The sequence below is a fragment of the Thunnus albacares genome, chromosome 17 (assembly GCF_914725855.1).
Source record: "Thunnus albacares chromosome 17, fThuAlb1.1, whole genome shotgun sequence".
Lineage (NCBI taxonomy): Eukaryota > Metazoa > Chordata > Actinopteri > Scombriformes > Scombridae > Thunnus > Thunnus albacares.
Window position 1 is genome coordinate 22,853,587 of NC_058122.1, and position 23,431 is coordinate 22,877,017.

At 39.7% G+C, this 23,431-nt stretch overlaps 2 protein-coding genes across 4 annotated transcripts in view; one reads left to right on the top strand and one right to left on the bottom strand.

Annotated features, from left to right (window-relative positions):
• kcnj19a (potassium inwardly rectifying channel subfamily J member 19a) overlaps nucleotides 1-1,224 on the bottom strand; it is a 15,773-nt gene extending 14,549 nt beyond the window's left edge. The window contains exon 1 of the mRNA XM_044331671.1: nucleotides 176-1,224. Within this exon, the coding sequence (XP_044187606.1) occupies nucleotides 176-841 (666 nt within the window). The 5' untranslated portion in view covers nucleotides 842-1,224. The remainder of the gene's footprint in view (nucleotides 1-175) is intronic.
• The window catches only part of znf281a (zinc finger protein 281a), a 20,366-nt gene extending 4,108 nt beyond the window's left edge, over nucleotides 1-16,258 (top strand). Inside the window, exons 2-9 of one of the 3 annotated variants that reach the window (XM_044331668.1) lie at nucleotides 4,238-4,363; nucleotides 6,955-7,109; nucleotides 8,858-9,311; nucleotides 12,063-12,155; nucleotides 12,460-12,586; nucleotides 13,586-13,669; nucleotides 13,816-13,934; nucleotides 14,099-16,258. In XM_044331668.1, the coding sequence (XP_044187603.1) occupies nucleotides 8,907-9,311; nucleotides 12,063-12,155; nucleotides 12,460-12,586; nucleotides 13,586-13,669; nucleotides 13,816-13,934; nucleotides 14,099-15,727 (2,457 nt within the window). In that variant the 5' untranslated portion in view covers nucleotides 4,238-4,363; nucleotides 6,955-7,109; nucleotides 8,858-8,906 and the 3' untranslated portion in view covers nucleotides 15,728-16,258. Of the gene's footprint in view, nucleotides 1-3,714; nucleotides 4,364-6,954; nucleotides 7,110-7,164; nucleotides 7,399-8,857; nucleotides 9,312-12,062; nucleotides 12,156-12,459; nucleotides 12,587-13,585; nucleotides 13,670-13,815; nucleotides 13,935-14,098 lie in introns of those variants that run through there. The other 2 variants (XM_044331669.1, XM_044331670.1) reach the window with 2 other exon arrangements.
• Nucleotides 16,259-23,431: the final 7,173 nt, after the last annotated feature.

Consider the following 23,431-nt stretch of genomic DNA (forward strand, 5'->3'; position numbering starts at 1 on the left):
AATATGCAACTTTTCCTTTTCCCTGTGGGCTCATTGGTGAAAAATAATTCATGTTCATCATGTGCTCAACTTCAACTCTGCTCCTACACTTCAGGGTTTCACTTAGTTTTCAGGGAGTTGTTCTCATCAATTATAGAGCACATAGACGCAGAGTATCTGGCACTTGTGAGCTTACCTTTATGAGTTTGCACCTGATCTGAGCAGACACCATGTGGCTGTTCCGCAGGTTGCCCACACGGAACATGAGGCACAGTTTGCCGTCTCGCTGAGAAATCACCGCGTCCTGACTGAACATGAGCGTCTCTGCGCGTTTCTTAGGTTGAGACATTTTTATGAACATGCAGCCGATGAGAAAAGCGTCCACTATGGAGCCCAGCAGTGACTGGAACAAGAAGAGGATGATGCCCTCTGGACACTTCTCTGTAATGTACCGGTAACCGTATCCGATCGTGGCCTCAGTCTCGATAAAAAACAGAAAGGCTGAGGGGAAGTTGTAAACATTGGCTACACAGGGGGTATAGGACGAGTCGTGGCCGTGATTTAGGTCTCCCCTGATGTAAGCGATGATCCACCACATAGATGCCATGACCAGCCAAGCGATCGTATAAGTTAGGATGAAGATGAGCAGGTTCCATCGCCACTTTAGGTCGACCAAAGTGGTGAAGAGGTCAGACAGATACCTGCTGGTCTCTCCGCCGAGGTTGCCGTGCTGCACATTGCAGCGACCGTTCTTCTCCACGAAGCGCTGCCGTTTCTTCTTGACCGGAGCAGAAAAAGTAGTTGCCCGATTTGTGTTAACCACTTGATAGTCTTCGCCAAATTTTCTACGAAGTGCCGCCATTTGAGCTCCTCTAAAGTAAAGGGAAAATGACTTGCTGTTTAATCCATGTTTCTGTTTGTTTGAGCCACCAAAACACTGGTTACCTGCAGTGCGTAAAATGCGCCATGGCCACTTTAGCGCGCACAGATGTAAATCCTAGAGATAAAAAAATACGTGAACGTCAGTGCTTTCAAAGCATATCTAGTATCCCCTTCTTTAAAAAAAAAATCCAATGCTCTTCCAGTTATTTATGGGTCAATTTAGAGTAGCATCAGAAGATCGCTGACTGGAGCTGTGCGCTCTGCTCAGTCTCCAATCACACTGACTGGCGTGATGCTCACCAGCGGAACGAAATACGAGGAGCTGTCTACCATTCACAGCTTCTGGTGGGCTGTAAAAGATGAAGTGTGAGTGTGTGTGTGTGTGTGAGGGGGAGAGATGCGAGGAGAGGGAGGGAAGGGGGCAGGGAGAGAGGAGGGGTGAGTTACACAAGACTGCGTTTGTGTGTAAAAAAGAGAGAGAGAGAAAGAGAGAGAGAGAGGTGAGCAACATTCAGTTCATTTGGTCAATTAAATCAGTGTGTAACTTAATTGATATATTAATTAATTAGGTGATTCATTCATTCATTCATTTCTCACAGTGCTTTAATTGCCTTTACATTTTATGATTAACAGCATGGAGCCTCACACAGATGAGGTTGAAGGTTCTTTGTGCTTTCAAGTTAGACTGTGCCATCTACTGGATGGACGACCTATGTGCATATTTGATCTAATATTGGTCTAATAGGGGCAACATGGGGGGACATTAACTAATTGAATTGCAGATAGGCTACAGTATTGCTCTGTGAATCTCAGCCAGAGTTTATAGTCTTACACTGAAGTATAATGTCAAGTAAAATTAGCAATAACAGAAAAGGCATCTAGTACTCATTTGAATTTTAAATATTTCCAGAAACTCTCTCATTTTATGGAACTCCGTGTTTTAAATAAATTTAATTGTACCACTCCCTGTCCTGATACATTGTTCAATTTAAGTCTGGCATTAAATCTGTGCCTCTCTTCTTTCCTGTAATGCCTTCTTATTGATTCACACATTGGGCAGCTACTACAGTGGAGGATTTCCTGGACTACTGTTCTCCCAAAGGACAGTTGTAAAAGGGTTGTATTGTCCTTGGTTCTCTTTTACCCTTGTTTTAATCAGACAGAACACAAAGGGCTGCATTATTTGGAAGCACTCCTATTATTAACAAATTCTTAATTACGGTTTCAATCAGACAGGTCTTATGAACAAGCCCTCGGCCGATCTCATCAACTGACCCTCGTCTCAAGTGGTTTTTGTTCAGATCCTTAATTTGTGTTGAGACCCAGGAGGATTTCTGCTATGAGAAGAGAGACCTGCACTCTTAAAAAAAAAAAAACAAGATCCAAAAACAGTTCATTACTTTGTTTATTAATGGAGTGCTCTTAAGACGCTCTATCATAGGATTTTAAGCATTTTATCAATAAATTATGCAATTAACTGATTTTTAATTTAGGTTTTCAAGATTAGTTGTTGCTTTGTGGAAGCAGCATGCCAAACAATACAACAGGCATAAATTGTAATTTTGCACACAATTTAACACTTAACAAATAAAACAAACGGAAAATTGGAGCTTTTGAGGAATCGGTGACTTAAACAAGGCGGCTTCAACAGTCGTCCGGTCTCAATGATACACATCTGAGGTTTTCTGTGAATGAAGTTGCTTTTTATTCAGAAACACTTTTTCTTCGTGTGTCTACAAACTCAAACTTTAAATAAATCTTACATGAGAAGCTGCACGTTTTACATCAGTATCCCACAATACTATCTCTTTTTAAAATACTAGAATCCCCTTAAAAATGTCTGTCTGAATAAATCAAGAGCACCTTTAGTGACTTGAATAATCATAACCCTGGACCTTCTGGCTTTCAATATAATCAGCATATTAAAAGATATTAAATTGAGATGCATATTTCATTAACACTGATTAACACTCTGCACACTCACACAAGTGTTTTCAATTATTCTGGCTGATTAAACCTCCGCTCCGGTTGAAGCTGGGTGCTTTACAGGTGCAAAATTCCATTCAAGGACAGTCCGTACTCGCCCTCATGGTCCTGAGAGGACGTCTAATTAGCTCTAATAACTGAAAACACCTGTAATTGGTCTGCAGTATTACGGCCTCACAGGACCTTTCATTCTTACATCACCCACTTGTGGATTTCATCTGTGTTTTTAAGCTTCACATGATCTAATATATAATAGCGATGTCTTGCGGACACTAAACACCACCAGCTAGTAGCTCAAATGCTCTCAGTCACTTGAACAACAAAAGAGAAGCCTGATATTTCACCATCACAGCTGCAGGTGATACAGTAGAGAACATAAGGACATCAAACAAAGAAATGGAAATGCAACTGTCAGACTGATCTAACGTTTATTTTAAAGGGTAAAATGAATGCTGCATTGAGATCAATCAGAAAATAATGTCTACATCACAGGATATTGAATGCAGAAAGAGAGTTCTTGTCACATTGTGCATTTTGTGGCTATTTAATATTAAAAAAAAAATGCATAATCAAAAAGGAGACCTACAGCATATTTCAGCAACAATAAATTATTCAAATAGGTTTCCAAAAAAGACAATATTGCCATTAATAAAAGAGAAATGATGCACAGCAGTTTCCTGATGCATTGCGCTGCTGTTCACACTATTAAAATGAGCTGCTGAGAAGAAAGACAAGTTTAAATAATTGGTCAAATTGTTCCTAATCATCACGCAGTCGACGGCATAAAGCTGACCAGAGCTACATGTCACATACTCATGGATACCTGTGATTAAATAAATTAAGTAAATAACCTTTTTTTTTAGGAATGTTCTTTTGCACATACATTAGCTTTTAGCATTTTGAATTTTAGCATTTTTTTTCCTGCTACATACTGTGATTAAAACCAACATGTCTTCAGAGAAAAGTGGAACTAAAAATTAAATTTAGCAAAATACGCCAAATATCTTGTTAGATCTGTTCCAATAAGCTGATATGTATTTATTTTATTCTACATATTTATTCATTTTCTTTTGATCCTCATAATTATGCCCATGTTTATTATTTGATTGTAATTCTCATCTCTCTGTAAAGCACACATTTGCTGTTTTTAAATGCACTTTATAAATAAATTGACTTGTCTTTGTAGGTAAAAGAATATGCACAGACAGACTCTGTTCAATCTTAAGAGCAACAACCACAAAAGAAACGTACCAGTCTGTACTGGAGGCTACATCGAGTTATCAGCTTGATGTAGCTGTAAGAGTCTCCGATTTGTAGCATAAATCACCAAACATCACATATCAATACACAGAATATAATCACCCAAATGTTATTTTTCTTCTCTCCACAGCACAAGTCACACTACACAACTGATGAGGGACTTCTGTCTCAATAGAGGGAACTGATATACTGGACTGTGATCCTCCTGACAATTGAGGATTAGAGTGTAGACGGCCAGGATCGCCATCTGTTATGTGTAGGCATCAGGCTTTCCCAGTGAGAGGTTTCCAAATCAGCACAACACAAGCAATCACCAAAACCTTGGCTCTCTGCTGTTCACAGTTTTCTTGGCTTCCATTTATTAGATGATGAGGAAAAAAAAAATTCACATCCAAATTTATTGCATGCGAGGTTGGGATGGATTCAGGGGAGGAGGGAGAGGGAACAAAGACACGCTGCACAGACCTGAATTATTAATGAGGAGGTAGAATTAATAACACTTTGTGTCATATGATACAGAAATTGCTGCAGATTCCAGACATGAAAACAATCAGTTTATCCTCTTTCATAGCCACATACTGCACACGCAGAATGTGCAAGTACAAACATGCTGACTTCTCTGTCCGCTGCACAATGACGGCAGATTATTCGACTCAAAGTGGAGTCAGTGGCAGATGACATGACTCAAAGTGCAGGAGTCATAATGTCTCTGACCTTAATGTCCCGTTCAGTGCAGTCATCCACTCAGCTGATGGCGGGGGAACTGTTGGAAAGTTGAGCCATACACTGACATTTCCTAACCTCAGCTGAGATTGACATATAAGACTCAGTAGATGACACTGAAATAAAAACCCAGGATTTCCTCTCTTTGTCTCTGAGAGGACTGAAATAACAGAAAGATGGTGAAGGCAGACTAGTGTTTTGTTAGTGTTATCAGGTGATAACAGTGTGTTTTTTCTTCATTAAGTTTAATAAATTAAAAAGGTGAGATCAGATGAACAGCTTTATACTTTGATAAGCCGTGAAGGGTCGTAGCCAAGAAATTAGAAACACTCAAGTCAAGTTTAAAAAGAGTCACTGAGATTTTCTTGCTGTATTGATTCCTCCTGTTCATACTGAGCATTAAGAGATCTCTTCATGATGCACTTTCAATGTAAGTGATGGCGGACAAAATCGACAGCCTTCCTTCTGTGCAAAAATGTATTTAAAAGTCTATTTGAAGATAATATGAGACTTCAGCTGTCCAAATTAATCAAAAAGTTAATATCATTCAAAGTTACTTTTCATTTCGTTGCAGCTGAACAGGAAAACACTGTCCATCGAGACACAAAGAGGGGATTTTTTTTACTAAAATAGTGAAGATATCCACTTTAGTTAAAAATCTCAGATGGCTGAAGCCTCATATAAAACAAGCTTACAATCTCTCTTCAACTGAATACTTTATTCAGTTGTTATAGGCCGCTACGCTGCCATACAGATGTAGTATAAGCCAAGACAAGACTTGATGATCTTGCTTATAATCAAACTGAAAAAGATTAACTTTTTTTTTTTTTTTTACCTTCAAGTTAATTTATTATCTCAAATTTTATTCACTGATTTTTAACTAGCTCCAGTTCATCAAGCAACCATCATCGCACCATCATACATATTTAAACACTCCAAGATGAGAGTGATTTCAAAGATATCACTGTCAGTAATGTGGGTTGCCATTATGGATATATGAAAGGAGCAGGGACATCAAAAATGCACTCGCTGACCTTTTTTGCATTACTCTACTGTCTGCATTTCAATTACGCTCTGCTTTCTGAATTAATTGGTTCATTAGCAAAGGCAATTAAGAGCGGGGGTGTGAGGTCTGACTCTGATGTGCTTTTAGATGTATACATAGTCATTCATCCAGCACATCTAAGAGCTTCACTTCTAAATACATCTGTTATGATCATCTGAATGGCCTGGTCTGGGACTCGCTCCGTTATTCTGGCATTTGGAACAATCAGCCTCAGCCATTTGAATTTGGGGATCTTTATTCACTGCTGCCATTGAAGGTGGGTTTTTTTTTTTTTGTCTCCTTTCATTGATGGCGGAAATGACCAACATTAATAGAAAGAGAAGAGATAGCAAGAGGACAGAAACTAGTAAAGAAAGTTAGTGACAACACAAGGAAATTACTATTAGTCGCTCTTTGTAAAGATATGCCAAAACTATAAATTTCAAAACACTGTATACTGGATATGTTCTCCACATTAACCTGTAAACTATGCTCACTGGTGGAAAGTAATTATATTTACTCAAGTAATTAAGAAAAATTTGAAGGTTCTTGAGTATTTTCTTTTTCTGTTAGTATATACTTTTACTCTATTGCACTTTTTTTACCATATTCGCTAAATTTTTGGATACTTATAGTTAGTAGCAGATTTAAATTTATATAAAAATCATATGATCATCTTATAAAATATTACATAGTGTTTTAAACCACACATTATGTATACTGCAAGAATAAGTTTCGCTATCTCTCTGTAGGCTACTTCTGCAGTTTTACTCTAACATTTTAAGGCAAGGAAACTACTTATAATGGAGTATTTTTTGCATGGCAGCATTTCTACTTTTACTAAATGATCTGAATTCTTCTTCTTCTGCCTATGCTTAAAATACCACATACATACAAATACAGGAATTACAGGCTAACCTATTAATAACTATGGAATTATGCATATATACAACTTCAATATATATGTAGATATTATGATTAAATGTATATCTGATTTCAGTTTTGCTGAACTTAAACACATGATAAAGAATAGTAATACAGTGAGTTTTTTTTTTTTTTTTATTGTTGCGTCTCTTCAGGACGCGTCCGCCTGCGGGACCCAGAATCCCCTGCGCCGAGGCAAGATGGAAGAACCCAGCAGCTGCGGGAGAACAATGTTTTGGCTCTAGATTTTTAAACGGACAGCTGAGGGCGAACAACACGAGCCAAAACAGCGGGTCATGGTCGTGCACCGGTAAGAGAAATTCATAAAAGCCAAGTTTGGGGCAGAGTCCGTCGCTGTAGCGGTTGAAACTCCTCGTACGGGACAGACAACAAAGCGCAGCGCACTGACGGTACCGCTAGTTAGCCTGCTAAGTTAGCCGTGTCGGCTAATCGGACGAGCATCATTGTTCGCTGGAGTTGTGTGGGCCGTTTGTTATGGGTCCTGCCTGTGTTGTCGCTCCATCACTTACAGTCGGCTCACTGTGCAGGAAACGAAGAAACCAACTTGCTGAAAGCAGTGAAGAACAAGTAGAAACGGTGTAAGATAGCTATGTTGATTTTATATATATATATACATTTCTCAAACCAGCATTCGTCCTTGATCATTTTTTCCAGCTCACGGATTTTGTTTGTCTGGTGTAACGCAACGCTACTGTGAAGTCATATCTGCCTCTCTAAGATCACATTTCTTTCATTTCAGCAGCGAAAGTACAAAACGAAACTTTGTTTACACGTTTTGAAAAGCACCGACTGTCTTCACGCTTCGGCTGTTTTTTTTTTGTGTGTGTTCATGTTGTGCTGCACGGTGTGGCGTCCATCCGCGCAGGTCTGCTGCTGTTATTGCATGGCCATATTAATTATTGCCTGATCCCGCATCACAAAGAAGAAGGGCCCCGCAACAGTGGTTAGCCTAAATGCTTAGCTAGGTAGCTAATTGCCAAGCGAACACACGCATGGCAGTTTTCAAAAAAAAAAAAAAAATTCACTACGCTAGACCACAGGGGTCCACTAAGCACTGTGTTCATTTACTGTAAGATGTTTGAGAAAGCAGGAGTTAGTCGGAAGGATCAGAAGTATTGTTTCATGTTTGAAAAAGTTGTCTTTGTGTTAGCGGAGTCGGTTATTGCTGCTAGCGCATCATCAAAGCTGGAGGCATTTGGCAGCAGTCAGATAGCATTCATTAACTTAGCTGGACGGGACCTTGAAAGCTAATCCATGAACATATAATTATGATTTATTAAAAAAAACAAAAAAAACGAATCGATGTAACTGAATGAAAATAGCAAATCATATAAAACGAAAGAGACACGTTTCCCAACATTTGTTTACATTTGAGCAAAGCTAATCCCATTCAATTTAAAATGTCGAAATGTTACATCGCCACCTGAACTCTTCAAAATTAATCTTGAATGAAACGTTACATTCACAGCTACTATAAAACATGCTTGATTTGTTTATGCTACATAATTACACCAGCAGTCTTTCTAATGCAGTCTGTGTGCACTCTCATTGTCAGATAAGCTCATGCAAATAGGATGACTGGGTCAGACAGGCCCATCAAACAGATTAACGCACAACTTCAATCCTCTCATTCCTCATCTCGTGTTGTGTCTAGTGTTGCAGTCGCAATGACCTTTTTGCCCTGTAAAATACTGTATCATATATACACAAACACACTGTAATTGACCCGAGAGAATTTTGTACAGTTTAGCTCCTGTTTATTGCTTGTTTTCCACTTGTCGTTACGCTAGACTGCAGCCCTTTGTTGACCCACAAATCATCGGTTTTAATCCAACTAAGCACCCAGTTGTGAGATCAGAGGCCGTGACACTGATTCCTGAAGATCGAGCTTAACTGGCTCCATAATTGTTGTCTGTTGGCTGTTATTTGTGTGTATCTACGCAGATGGATTGCTACTTATTTGTGCTTCCTTACAAGAATCACACATTGACCTAATACTATATTAAACATTGATTGTGGCTGTTATTTTTCTCACAGGATGACACTGATTGGTACCCCATAGTTTTCCTGCCCGCCGGCATTCACCATGAGCATCATTCAAGACAAACTAGGCAATGAATTCCTCCGCTCCAACGGGAGCATGGACTCCAATTTCGGCCCCGGCATGATAATGTTCAGCCACCTCCCTCCGGTGACCAGCTTCACCCGGCTGGCTGCCCAGTCTGTCATGCAGGACCTTCCGCCGCAAGAAATGATCTTGAAGAAGGAGCGTGACTCGCCTGACTGCAGCATGGGCACTCAGGGCGGCGGTTTGGGGTGTGCGGGGGTAGGAGACTATGTTCACGCCATGGGTATCAAGCAGGAGAAACTGTCAGAGCATGATTATCGCCTGCCGCTGTACCCAGGAGGACCGGGCAAGAGCACAGAGCTGCTGGAGGTGACACTCAGTAACAACCAGGGCCTGCTGGTGCATGACCTCAACATGGGCAACGTAAGTACCACGGATGGGGAACCAGAATGTGAGAGGAAGCTCGTTTTAAGTAATTCTGATTCCTTAGATCGTTATTACTAGACTTTTTTGCCTTGTAGGGGCAGTGGAACAAGCTGTAATTACAAGATTGAGATATTATTAACATATAAACTTCATTTCTGGTAAACTCAGAGCAACAAACACACACAAGTCCAATATTCACTGGTCTCCACCAGCTCCTGAGATAAATATCAGTATCTTTAGTTGCTACTGTAAATGATCCACTTTGTTCACCACATAGTCACTGACTTAATCTGTCTGCTGTTTGTTGCTGGTCAGTGTACAGTTGGTTTATTAGGGGAACAGTGTTGAGGACAACAGTGAGAGTGAAGTAAAACACTAAAATTGCAGGCTGTAAAACTGAAACATTAAGCTGAAAGACACTAAAATGCTCCACAAAGCTGAGATTACTACAGAGTCGTGTGATATCGGATGATATGTGGATTCATCAATTGTTAATATGAAAGTATTGATTAGTGCAGCTGTAAAGTTATATTTCTCCGTTTTACAGGAGACATCCTGTTGTTGCTGCAGCTTATGCCGTTCACTCAAAACCACATTAACATGAATACATAAAGGTCATAAATTAAGATTTAAAGCTACACGTTAATGTGATTAAAAAATGAGCTAACGGAAAGAACATTATCATACTAGTGTAGTCAAAATATGTTGTTTGTCAGCTTTCCACTGTCACGTCATCATGTTTTGCCTTCACGTTTTCATTTATACTGTAAGTAAAGGATGTCGGTACATCTTACACAATTGCATGTGTAAGATATGTGAGAAAACTTTTTTTTTTTTAAAGTGTGCAAGCACAAAATGAAGAGCTATCCAGAATTTGAAGGAAGTCCCACAAGTTCTGTTAATATTTTTCACTTCCTCTCTATGACGTAAATACAAATTCATATCAGCATTTCAGATGAGACGGATATAGAAATAATTATGAAAACATGTGTCGGGCATCGGAGGAATAGTATTATACAAAATTAAATCTAAAAAAAAAATATATCTGGTTTTCAGGGCTTTTAAAAAGACGGCTAGCTCGGTGTAACGTCCAATATTAGTTCATTGCAGCCTATAAGTGACAGGAAATAAAAGTACAGAAATGTCAAACATACGGTGTGAAACAGTGTCACCATTCTGTATTTTTCAAAGGTAAAAGGAAAGTATAGTTCTTGGACACAATTGTTTAAAAAAAAAACCCAAAAAACAAATTTAAGGGAACTTTATCAAAATGTTTATCTATTTTATCGTTTGTGTAAAGAGGACTGATATTGCTCGTTATATCACTATATCAGTGTGGGGTTCAAATATCCTGTATTGCTCAGTCTGTAGTCAGAATGGCGTTACTGTGTTATTCATGTTAGTCAGTTTTTAGATGGATGTGGCCAATGTGGAATCAAACATCAGAAATATTAAACCCAGATGAATTTGAAAAACCAAAAAAAAAAAATCAATGAAGATCTAATTTGGAATAATTTTTATTTAGTCTGTCCCTAAAAAAAAAAAAAAACACAAAAAACAGCCTCTGCTATGTTTGTCAGACAGGCCATAATTTAAAAGCCTGAGAGGGAGGAGTCTGGGGAAAGGAAGGGTGAAGGGGGAGGAGCTTGTCTGAAACAGGTTATGGTGACATGAATCTACTGACGGCTTGAGATGCAAAATATAAATGAGCCCCCCCCCCTCGACACACACACACACCCCTCCCTTTTTTTTTCTCTCTTTCTGGCTTAAAGGGTGATGTCATCCAGCCTTGGCGTGAATGAAAACGTCTTGGCAAGGACACAGCTGTCTTGTTTGAGCTTGCACTTCATTTCAGACTTCTTTTGTGCTCCATTCAATTAGAATTACGCACATCCACACATTTGTAACAATAGCCAGGCATCAGAGGTCGTCAGGTTCTAGATGTAAGTATGATGAGAAGCAGAGTGAATTATCGTCTCCACTGTGCCAGAGTTTTTTTAGTTTTTTTTTTTTTAAATGGTCTATTCAAGGATAATTTCATGTTCTGAAAGTAGAACATGAGATTTCCATTTTCAGCCAGGCTCAAATGATTATTTTATATTCTCAAGACAGCTATGAAATATGCCCTATAGTCAGTGTTTTTTGGAATATTTCCAAATTGTTATTCATGCACTTATTCTCATATTTTTCTTGTGAGTTCATAGTAAATCAAGTCAAACATTTGATGCATTTTGAGTTGATTTTCTCCTGTTTTTACTCTACGGATTGGGCTGATTTTTGGGAACAGCAGGTGCAGCCACATTTAGCCTGTCAGTCACCATATGGCAGTGAGGACGACTGAGATAGAAACAGCAATGCGGGACGGTAAACTGGAAGAAAGAAAGAAGGAACCGCTTCTTAATAGTCCACACAGATTGTTCAGTTTAGGTACAGCAGCATGTGAGGTGTACAGTTTGCGTATATACCATAGTAGTAAATGAAAAGCTCTCACAGTGAATTACAGGCTGCTTATCCATAGAAGGGCTATAAATTTAAGGCTTTGTGATCCCACCCACTAGAACCACATCTTGACTTTTCCAACAGACAATCACTAGATGTTGTCATAGTGCTTTGTTTGCACGAGCAACAAACACGGACTTGTTTGCGTGACAGTTTTAGACTGAAGGCCCTTAACCTTCAATCAAGTAATTTCCTTGTCACGGCTCGCTCTCACAGCCTCTCCCTCTCTCCCTTTTGTCATCCTCGCAGCTGCCGAGTCAGGAGCCCACTGGGAGAAAAGGTCGAAGGTCAAACGGTGATGGACAGGAGGGTAGACCAAGAAAGAAGCGGAGCGAGGCAAAGGTTTGTCATACATATATATCTAATATGTTGTCAAATTTAAGCATTTCAAGTCCTTCAGTTGTACATCAGCAATTATATATCACCACAAAGAAAAGTGTATTAATAATTTCCTAGAGTAATAATAATTTATATTGTTAAAAATAATCACTTCTAATATTCAGATTTTTAAAAACAACATGGATAGTTCTCATTATACTGGTGCGTTCCACAGAATATAAACATATGATACTTCTATATTCAGATGACGTAGAAGAAGGTCTGGACTGAATCTGACCTCTCTGTTTCTCTCGATATTGTTCTACAGCAATCAATGATGCTGGACGCAGATGGAGGCAGCCTGTCACCAGGAACCAAGCCTCACATCTGCGAGCACTGCACCGCATCCTTCAGAAGCTCCTATCACCTACGCAGACATGTCCTCATTCACACAGGTATTGTGGCATGTTGGGGGGGTGGGTTGTTGTCTTCAGATAGTTCAATGTGTATGAGCTTTGAAATAAGCACATTTTTGGGTGTAATATTTAAAGATAATTGAAGTTATCCTGGGTTTTGAGCTCATCTGCTGTCCTGACACTAAAAAAAAAAAGCAAACAGTAGCTCATCCATAAAGACATATCATCAGTTCTGGTCTTTGAGGGACAGTTTTGTTTCGTTTGGATAGTTATAAAGACACGTGTGGTCTCAGATATAGACAGGCCCGGAGTGGATATTTAACTACTAGGATAATGTGTTTTTAATACACTATTAAGTGTAATTTTTTGTTAAGTTTTGACCCCAAATTGTAAGTCTGAAATCCGTCCTTGGTCTGGGTCAGTACAGGACTGATGTCGTTATTTTAAAATCAGTCTTTTTAATTTTAATCTCATCTTTCCCGTTTGTGTAATGTGTCAGAATGATGAATTGTTACATGATAATTGCTGTTGTCACAAAAGAGTTCAGTGATCTAGAAAATTGATTTTGAAAAGTGGAATATCAGCTGAAGGTCATGCACAATTGATCCCTTTATGTACTTGGATATTTAGACTGATGAAGGATATGCAGCATGTTTCATTTTACTTAATGCTCTTTTCACAAATTCCTTCTAACTTATACAAAATAACTTTTATAGTCATGAAATCCAGTCACGTCGTGAGAAAAAGAAAATTCAGACTTCTATGTTGGATTAATAGATTCAATACAATGACATGAAAGTATGTGAAACACAACGCAACCCATTGCAACAGCCTTGCAACATGTGTGTCAAGTTTTGGTAAAGAACTACCATAGAGACAAGTCATCCCATAGTCCTTATTAAAGAATATGGTATTAATTATTGCATTCATTACATTCTACAGATGCTTGTGTTATTTTGCACCTTGTCACAGAAGCGTTAACGTCCATCTGAGGGGTTCAACCTCGTCACCATATAAATCTCTGTGGTTTCATTGCAGGCGAAAGACCCTTCAGATGCAGTCAATGCAACATGAGTTTCATTCAGAAGTACCTTCTCCAGAGACACGAGAAAATCCACAGTGGTGAGTGATTTTTAAAAAAAAAAACAAAAAAAACAGCAACAACCCATTCATATCACCGAAGGGCCTGACGCAACCTGTGAGTCACGCCGTGTTTCCAATCAACCAGAAGATAACTAACCTTGAACGATGCTGTTATTATGTGTCAGGAGAGAAGCCATTCAGCTGTGACCAGTGCAACATGCGATTCATTCAAAAGTACCACATGGAGAGGCACAAGAGGACGCACAGCGGAGAAAAGCCGTACAGATGTGAGACCTGCCAACAGGTTAGTGAGACGCTTTGTATGAAACACACACACACACACACACACACACACACACACACACACAGGGCTTTTCAATGGCTATCTGTTATACTGTACATCAAGAACTTTAAGATCATTCTTCATTATTTGCTTTAAAGACAACATTTGGTGTTTGTTCCGTTCAGTATTTTTCTAGGACAGACCGATTGCTTAAGCACAAGCGAACCTGTGGAGAAGCCATAAAGAAGGGGCTCGATCCCGGGATGATGGACTTGGGTTGTGTAGACATGGGACACGGCAGCTATGGAATCACTCAGGGAAACGCAGGGAATACCGGGAGAAAGAGAGGAAGGTCCAAAAATTCTGGAGAAGGAGGGGAGCGCAAGAAGAAGAAGGGGGATGCGGGAGGAGGAGCAGCAGCAGCATCAGCAGCAGGGATGAGGATACCACACATTCATGATGCTGTATCCGGAGGCTACAGCATCCACGAGTACTCCGTGGAGAATCAAACGGTATCTTCCTCCACTGAGCCAGGACCCAGCATGCAGCACGGCCACCACGGCCGAGCTCCAAAGATGGCGTTCAAGAAGGCCAATCGCAAGAGTCTTGATAAAGTGGGTCTCGGGCAGGCCAAAGCGGGCCAGTTGGAGCAGAGCGGGGGCATGGACGGTCTCGGCCTCATGCAGGGTAACGGGGCTAAAGTCGGGCCCACCAGCAGCAACTACGATGACGCCATGCAGTTTCTCAAGAAGAGACGTTACCTTCATGCAGCAAACAATGCAAACTCATCAGGGCCCACGGTGGCCGGAGGAACCAACAGCGAATACGATGTCAGCGTCGGCCACTTGTCTTCCCACCCGTCTGTCATTCAGGGTGTCGTCTCCAGCGTGTTGGACAGCGACGCGCCTCTGAGTCTGGACAAGTCAGGGATCCCCGACGAGGTGCTGCAGAGCCTCCTCGACCACTACACCCAGAAACCCGACGGCTCGCACCACGACGTCCACTTCGACATCGGCGACCATCACGTGGAGCTGAACCCTCACTCGGCCGACGGTCCCGACATCGGCCACAACACAGACGTCCCCAGCCCGTCTGGAGACAAGACCGTCATGATGCACGAATACTCTCGCTTCCTGCTGCAGGCCCTGGAGCGCACCAGCCACAGCGCCAGCTTCCCTCTGGGTCCCGGGCCCCCCAACTCCGGACCATTCACCAGTTCCCACCCAGGCAACCCCCTCTACTCTGACAAAAACATCTACACTACTTCCCCACTGGAGTGTGGGTTCGGCCACTCAGCGGCCTCGCCTTCGCTGCCCTCCTCTGTGCCAAAGTCTCACTTCGCGATGCTGACGGGCTCCTCACCACAGCACAGCTTCCACCTGAGCAGCCTGGAGGCGTCCGCACACCAGCAGCTCACCCCTTCTCAGGAGCTCACCGACCAGATGGAGAAGCAGCACTCCTCCACTCCCCCTTCCTCCTACCAGATCAGCCCATCTGACCTGAGCAGCCAGAAGGACCAACCACCCGTCAAGAACGGCACCGCGGTCTACCCTCTAACCCCCTCGCAGGATCTGGCCTCTCTCGACTCCTCCAAGCCTTCCTACCAGATAGAAAACTTTGCTCAGGCCTTTGGCTCCCAGTTCAAGTCAGACGGCCGCGGCTTGTCTTACGGCACTGACTCTAGCGGGGAGGTGGATCATCACAGGATAAGGACGCCTGTGTCTGAATTCTCAGGGTATAGTAGTTTGTTATCTGATGTCAATGAGCCAGTAAGTACAGGTTCCAAAACTCCAACAAGCCAAAGCTACAGATGAGAGCCTGAGAGGGAGAGAACACTGTCATTAAAGTTGATATGTTAATTGTTTAGTGCTCCTATTTTATTATTATTATTATTATTATTATTGTTATTATTATTTTTTTAAGTGACATCTTTATTTTAATTATACTGATGCTCTGTTTTTGTGCCCACTCCTCTCCCCACAATAAGCCTGCAAGGCTTCCTGCAAATGCAATTTTTTTTTTTTTTTTTTTTTTTTAAGTATCTGTCATTTTTAAGTTAAATATGTATTGACTGTTTATTCATGTCATATTAGTGACAATAGGTCTGGTCATTAATCATGAACTGAAAGTACTTTTTAAAGTAAGCGTAGAGTAGCGTCGGACATATTTCTTTTCCAATGAGCTGAAGTGTTTGAGCAATCAACTTTACAATTGTAAAAAAAAATAATAATAATGGAAATAACCATGATGGCAGGGAATAGCCCAGAATTGAAATAGCAAAAAAAAAAAAAAAAAAATAGAAGTTATTGTCTGTTACAAGGTTAAAAGTATTACTCAGGAAAAAGTGGAAAAGAAGAAGAAGCATATGAGGTTCAGTGTAAGTTTTGCGACTTCAAAGAGGATTTTTCTTATGTTTTATTACTTGTTGAATGAGTGTGACATAAACAGACTGCTGCCAGCTCACTTGAACACTGAAAACACTTTCTACTTGGCTATATAGAGATTATGGTACTTTCGTGTCAATGTGAAACTCATGTTTTCTTCAATAAGGGCCATATATATATATCTATATATATTTATAAGAATATATATTATGTAAAATAACAGATTTAATCATTCTGGGGAACTGCCAGTTGAAGTAGAGGGAGAGTGAGGGCTGTTTCAGGGGGTAAATGTTGTCCTTGTTATATTTTTGGAGAACAAAAAGCGATGTTAGGGCTGTTCTTTGGCCAATAGAGGTTGCTGTTGGACAGCGATAGAATGGCCTTCCCCTTATCCCGCCCTCGTCGTCTTCCTCATTTCTCTTATGTCTTTAAAAGAATCCAATTAGCACTTTGAGCCGTTTTCTTACATTGTTTAAAAGTACCCCATCAGATCAAGGAAGCTCAAACGTCAGGAATGGACTGGCTTTTTTTTTTTTTTTTTTTTTTTTTTTTTGAAAGAGGCGTGTTGCTGTTTGGGCATATGCAGATGGGGGGTTTTCTGGGGTTGAACATATTCTGTATGATGGGAATACCCTTTTGTTTGGGTAGCATGGTTTATACGGGATTCGGGGGGGGGCGGGAGGGCATGGTTGATATGTGAAAGTGGGATTTTTCATTAACATTTTCTCTTTCTCCTTACTTTTAGGGAGGGTTTAGCTGGGAGGGGAAGGGAGGGAAGGGGAGGGGCTTTTAAAATACAGATGTTTAATCGGGATAATGTAAATGTAATTCAAACCCCTAGTTTTAGTTTGACTTGTTACCCAACTTAGAAGCTTTGCTTTTTTTTTTTTTTTTTTTATCGATGAATTTGATGACAAATGTGTTAGTGATCAAGTATTTCTTCAGCTGTTACTGAGGCAGCCATAAGCAGTATGAGCAAAAAAAAAAAAGGTGGCTGACCAGAACTCGTATGCATTTCGACCTTTTCATGTGTGCTGGCAGTACCGAGCATATTTGTCCCCAGTAGAAATTGGGTGCCTATTCCTGAGAAGTACAGGTGCAAGATATTGTCTAGTAAATGTTAGATGTAATCTCTTGCTGATTTTTTAAAAAATGTATTTATGCTGTACGTTTTTTTTTTTTTGTTTTGTTTTGTTTTTCTTTGTAAAGACAACAATAACTGCGCTGTCTTCCATAGCGACAACTGGCCACGAGTGCTGGAAAAAGATATCACTCTGCTGAATGAGTCTTTTAAACCCCTTTATGCTCCAACGGCCTGTTGTTTTTGAAGCAATCATTAAACATGGCGGAACGAACGCAACGCTTGTAATATCACATTGACTCGAGTAATACGTCGCCATGTTGAACGGTTGAGGGGGTGAACAAGGCCTCGCATATACCTCATATCACAGTAAACCAGGGACAAAGGAGTGAAGGTTTGATGTATGTAGCAGATATACTGTTGTATGTAAAAGGAAAAAAAACACACAAAAAAAAAAGAAGTCATGTTTTTTTTTGTGGGACTATTTTTGAGCATTTGTGTCCATGACATTTATGTGACCCGATGAGACGACGTCGCTTAAGGGTTTCTGCAAATGTCTCACGCCAACCAGTGTTTTAGTCCCTTCAGTTCGACCTCCTCTCCTCCAGATCGTATTTGCCATATTGTTTCAATATGCTTATTGTTTACAACAACTGTACAAAACACTACATCTTACTTTACATAATTCTGACCCCTGTATAAATTTTATTTTACTATCTATCTTTCCCTTTTTTTTTTTTTTATCACCGCCAAATTTTGTAGCTGATGATATCCTCCATTTTTATGTTCTTTTGAAGTTCTTGTGACATGTTTCACAAGACTGTACTTGTCCAATGAATTTAAAACTGATTAGGGAGAAAACAAATAAAAAAATACTGTTATCAAAAACTATCACTGTCAATTCTATATGTGATAAAGATGTCGATGCGTTATTTCAATGCATTTTTACTTTGAATCAGATCTTATCAAAGGTGTTGATGGGTTACTGTTAATGACTGTGTGCTTATCTACTCTGCATATTAGTGCATAAGAGGCTTACTGAAGCTTAATGTGAGTATTTATTTTCACCACTGGGTGGTGGTGATGTTTTTCTAGAAGTGGGATGCTGCAGGACTTTTAGTTAATGCTTTAGTGCTTCGTCTCTACATTTTATTGATCATATATATCAGGTTTTCTTGGGTGTTAACCTCAGCCTGGATTTGTCTCTTAACAGACAGGCTAATTGAAAAACACATTAAAGAAATGTGGCAATTATTTCTTTTTTAAACTTTTCTCACCAAACCAGAGCTGGTTGAGGATGCAACAGAAATACAGAAAAATTCAAATCTAATTAGTCTTTTCCTGTCCCACTCAACAACATATTAATTAATAAATAGCTCAGATACCAATTTTCCTCATTACTTGGTTTTTTTTAAATCAAATACAGCCCCTTCAAACCAGTGTAAAATAACTGTAGTAGTATACATTCATCATTGTAAATTAATCCAACCTTCAAACATGAGCTTTTCCACATTTACCCACTAAACCACCACCATAATGCTCCATCTAAGTTTATCTTCATCTTATCTTATAAGATGGTGCAAAGTGAATATATAAACAAAAAATACCCACCCCCAAATGGACATGACAACATTTTCACCACAGGAAAATATGAGGGTGTGAGCACACTTGGAATATTTAGCCATCTATCTATCTGATCTGTGAATTACAGCAAATGGTAATATGCATGTGAGAACAGTATGCCTTATTGTGCAATTACAGGGACTGATCCCACACAACCCATATAATTATCACATCATCATTACATTAAAACTAAGGCATTAAACCTACACACAATCAATTAAATACATTTAAACATAAAATGCCGTTCTCTATAGATTCATATTATGCAATACAATAAAACTAATACAATAAAACTAAACTAAACATTATAAGAAACCAGTTTACATCCCTAAATATGGTTCAGGGCCTGTACACTCAACCACATTGGTCTTCACAAGCCCTCCAACCCGATTACACAACAGCACCACCGCTCGTCCGGATAAATTTAACCTCTCTCACAAACACTGGTGACTTCTCATCTGCTTTCAGTGCTAGTATGAGGAATTACCTTCTTCCGTAAATCGAAAAGAGAAGTCGTCTGTTTTCCCGTCACCACTCAATAAAACCTGCATTTCATGTGTGTTTTGTGAGCAAACATGAATTGCATCTTTACGCATTCGGCATACTTATGTCCACACCTAAAAACTTTTGTGATTCAGTGCCTATCCCATCTCGTTCAGTTAATACATTACTGCGTTTTCAATGAAATGGTGTGACGAGCTTAAGTTTCTGTTCTGTTGATTTTATCCAAATGTCTTTACGTCGTCATGAGTCATTATGGATAAGCAGGTATTGTACTCAATGTTGACTGGAAAGAGGAAAAACCATAAAAGTTTAAGAATAGTAAAGGTGTGACCAGAAGGAATGTGACGTGATTTTATTAAGTAACCAAGGAGTTGTGTTGCTTAGATGGAAGCAGCTTTTCTCAATAAAACAGCACTCCATATTCTTTGAGCTGAATGTCAAAGAGGTGTATTTGGCTGAACACGCCACAACAGACGCTGAGGTTAACCCTACGGGAGACCTGCCAAACAATTAGTGAACTTTTTGTCCTCTGATTTTCTCTTTCTCCTTGAATGACATGCATGATGTTTTTAACTTCAAAGCAGGAAAGAGGCTGCATATTCGGTTTGTGTACACAGAGAGATAGGGAATGAGGAACGTTAGCAATAAAAGAGAGGAGCGAGTTTTAATGATGCTGTAATATGAGTCATATGAATGCAAATAAGTCTTTTTCATTTGCGTATCATAGCAAACGGGCAGTAAACACACAAAACTGTGAGTTTGTCATTTGTCACGTTTGTCACTTATTATTAATATATTCGCTCATGGGTACAGCTAGGAATGGAGTAAACTATTAATAGCAGAAAATAAATAAGCTGTCCTTGTACAATATTAAAAAACGGCAAACCCTTTCATCTAGAGTCCAGTCCTGAAATAAGACACTTGGGTTAATCTGAAAGGCCACTGGAATTAGTCTTGGCAGACGTCAGGCTGAAAATAAACACAAGATATTGCAAAATGTTGCAATGTCTCCACATATTTGCATGAGATAAGAATGAGGTCAGCAAGGTGTATTTGTTCATACGCGGCTGCATAAGTTATGTCTCGGGAGCGTCTCGTAGCAGAGTCATAAAAGCTGCACTTTTGCAACATAGATAACGCAAAAAGATTTGAATTTTTTCTAGGAAATGGAAAATGAAATCATGAATATATCAGAAAGGTAGCAATGAGAAATGAACCATTAATGTTAAAATGCTCAGATAAAGTCCAAACCTTAGTTAAACAATACTTCCTTGATAATTAGTTAAGATCTACATTGTAGTTTTTAGTTTTAAAATACGTACCGCCACGTGAGTACAGGCTGCACCATTAACTGTAAAATACTCATCATTCACTCAATAATATTGTAGACAGATTGTTATGATAAGGATATCAGGAGTTTTATTGTTGTTATTATCTGTTATTAAGTATCAATTCATGTACTCAAGCCTCTTCCTGATATTATTGTCATTTTTGACTTGTACACTGTGTCTGAAGTGTGTGCAAATACTAAAACACGAACTAATCCCCTACTGTCACCATCAATGATTCATATATTTCAGCCTCAGAATAAAACAAACAACAATATGAAAATACTTCCTTGATAATTAGTCAGGTTGACCTAGTTAGGAGACGTCGACTGTTTTGTTTCAAAATGAATGGCGCCACATAGTTTCAGGCTTCATTTAATCATTTGGTCATCTGTTTGCTGTTCTTCAACATGTGCACTGAGCAATGTGTCATCCATAATCAAACAATTGTAAAAAAAAAAAAAATGAGTCAGTCACGTAAGAAGAGAGTGACGTTGCACTATTTCCAGAGAGAAGATACAGAAATAGTAGTCGCTGAATGTTTAGGGTATGTTGTTTACTGGTGCGGAAAAAGCAGAGAACAATACGCATTTGTGGTGGTAAAACGAAGCGTAAATAAACTGTGTGTGACTCTATTATTCACACTTAAATCATCGGTTACAGTTCTGTCCTTGCAGCAGGAGTTGCTTGTGTGAGGATTTGAAGTGTGAACAACAAATACAGGTAATAGCTCTGATAATAGTGAGGTTATGTCCCTCCAGACCTTGGTGTGAACCAGGATCTTTGACCATAAATATTATTAGCCATAAAAAGCTGGCACGGTTTGGTGCACTTTTGATAACGAGCTGATTATATGTGCCTGGTGGTGGAAAAGTTTTCTCTCATACTGTAAGTCTGGTCTGCGCAGGATGCCCTTTACACTGAAGGACGCAAGTATGTATGTCTTATTGGAGATAGATTCATTCCCCCCATATAAAATACTCTACTTTGAATAATAATTTGTGTCTAATATGTTTTTATCCACAAAAAAAGTAAGTAAAGTCCTTAAATTTACATCTACTCCTCCTCATTCAATAACATTGTGCATTGGTCTGAGGAGAACCACCTCCAGCTCAATATCACCAAGACCAAAGAGCTGGTGATGAACTTCCAGAGGAGCAGGAAGCCCTCAACCCCGTTTACCATCCAGGGGGACGAGGTGGAGATAGTGGATTCCTATAAGTTCCTGGGTGTGCATGTCAATGACAGGCTGGACTGGAAGAACAATACAGAGGCTCTATACAGGAAGGGAAAGAGCTGATTGTACTTCCTGCAGAGACTCCGATCCTTTAATGTGTGGCTACTGGGGATGTTTCACCAGTCGATGGTGGCCAGCACATTGTTATTCCACTGTGGTGTGCTGGGGAGGTGGTATCGAGGCTGTGGAGCTGTACAGGCAACAACAAGCTGGTGAGGAAGGCTAGCACTGTGGTTGGACTGCAGCTGGAGGCAGTGGCGGAGAGGAGGATGATGGACAAGATCAATAAGATCCTGAGAAATCCCTCCCATCCCCTCTATGAGGAGCTGTGGCTGAGGGGGAACATCTTCAGCCAGAGTTACATGCACAGTTTTTATTACTATACTTATTACTACATGCACTTGATCTTGTTGTAAAAGGCTACTTTTATCTTGCTGTCTGTCTTTGCCGCTGTTATATCACAAAATTCCCCCCTTGGGTGATCAATAAATGGTCTTATCTTATCTTAAGATATCTCCTTTATCAATGAAGAGTCCAATCTCAGGGTATAAAACTTTCCCTTTCAGCTGATGAATGTGAAAACAGCTTCCTAGTGTCACACTCTTCACATATGTCATTCTGCACAGTGACGCTCAAACATCCAACTGAAGGAATAAGGAGGAAAACACATTTTGAGTGTTGGAGGACATAAACAGACTTTAGATGCTTAATGAGCCACTGTTAAAGAACTTGCAGTATATTCAACTTGTTTCATCCCTGAAGTAACACTGATTTGTTGATCAAGGATGTTAACTGCAAAGATAGGGAATCGTTTTTACTCTAGAAAATCAGCTTTCACTATATGCAATATAAGTAGTTCTCAATGACAATTGGCATGAAGGTCTGTAGAGTAGAATCATTGTCTCTAAAATGATCAATTACTAACAAACACAAAAATGAATGAGTGCTACAAATGGATTGTCAGCAGCAGAGAAAACATCAAATAAAACCAAATACGTGACTAGAAGCTACGGAGGTTAAGTGGGGAAAAAAAGTTATGGTGAAGTAAACTTTTAAGCACTGAACTCAAGTGGAGCAAATAATAAAGGTTTGGAAGAAATTGCATGTTACCTTCATAGCATTGTCTCAAAGGTTACATAACCGCTGGAAATATAAGAGGTTTTTCTTTCTTTTTTTTTTTTTTTTTAGATCTGTCTTTGCTTTTCTGAACAAAGCCAATTTTGCCTGATACGGTGGAGCCCATTTAGAGATCCACAATAATAACAAGAAGAAAAGCAATGACATTGTGGAGGGTTTGTTAAGTTTTCATTCTAAATACATTTTACTCTTGTGTTCTCATTTTCAGACAAGTCTGACAAGAG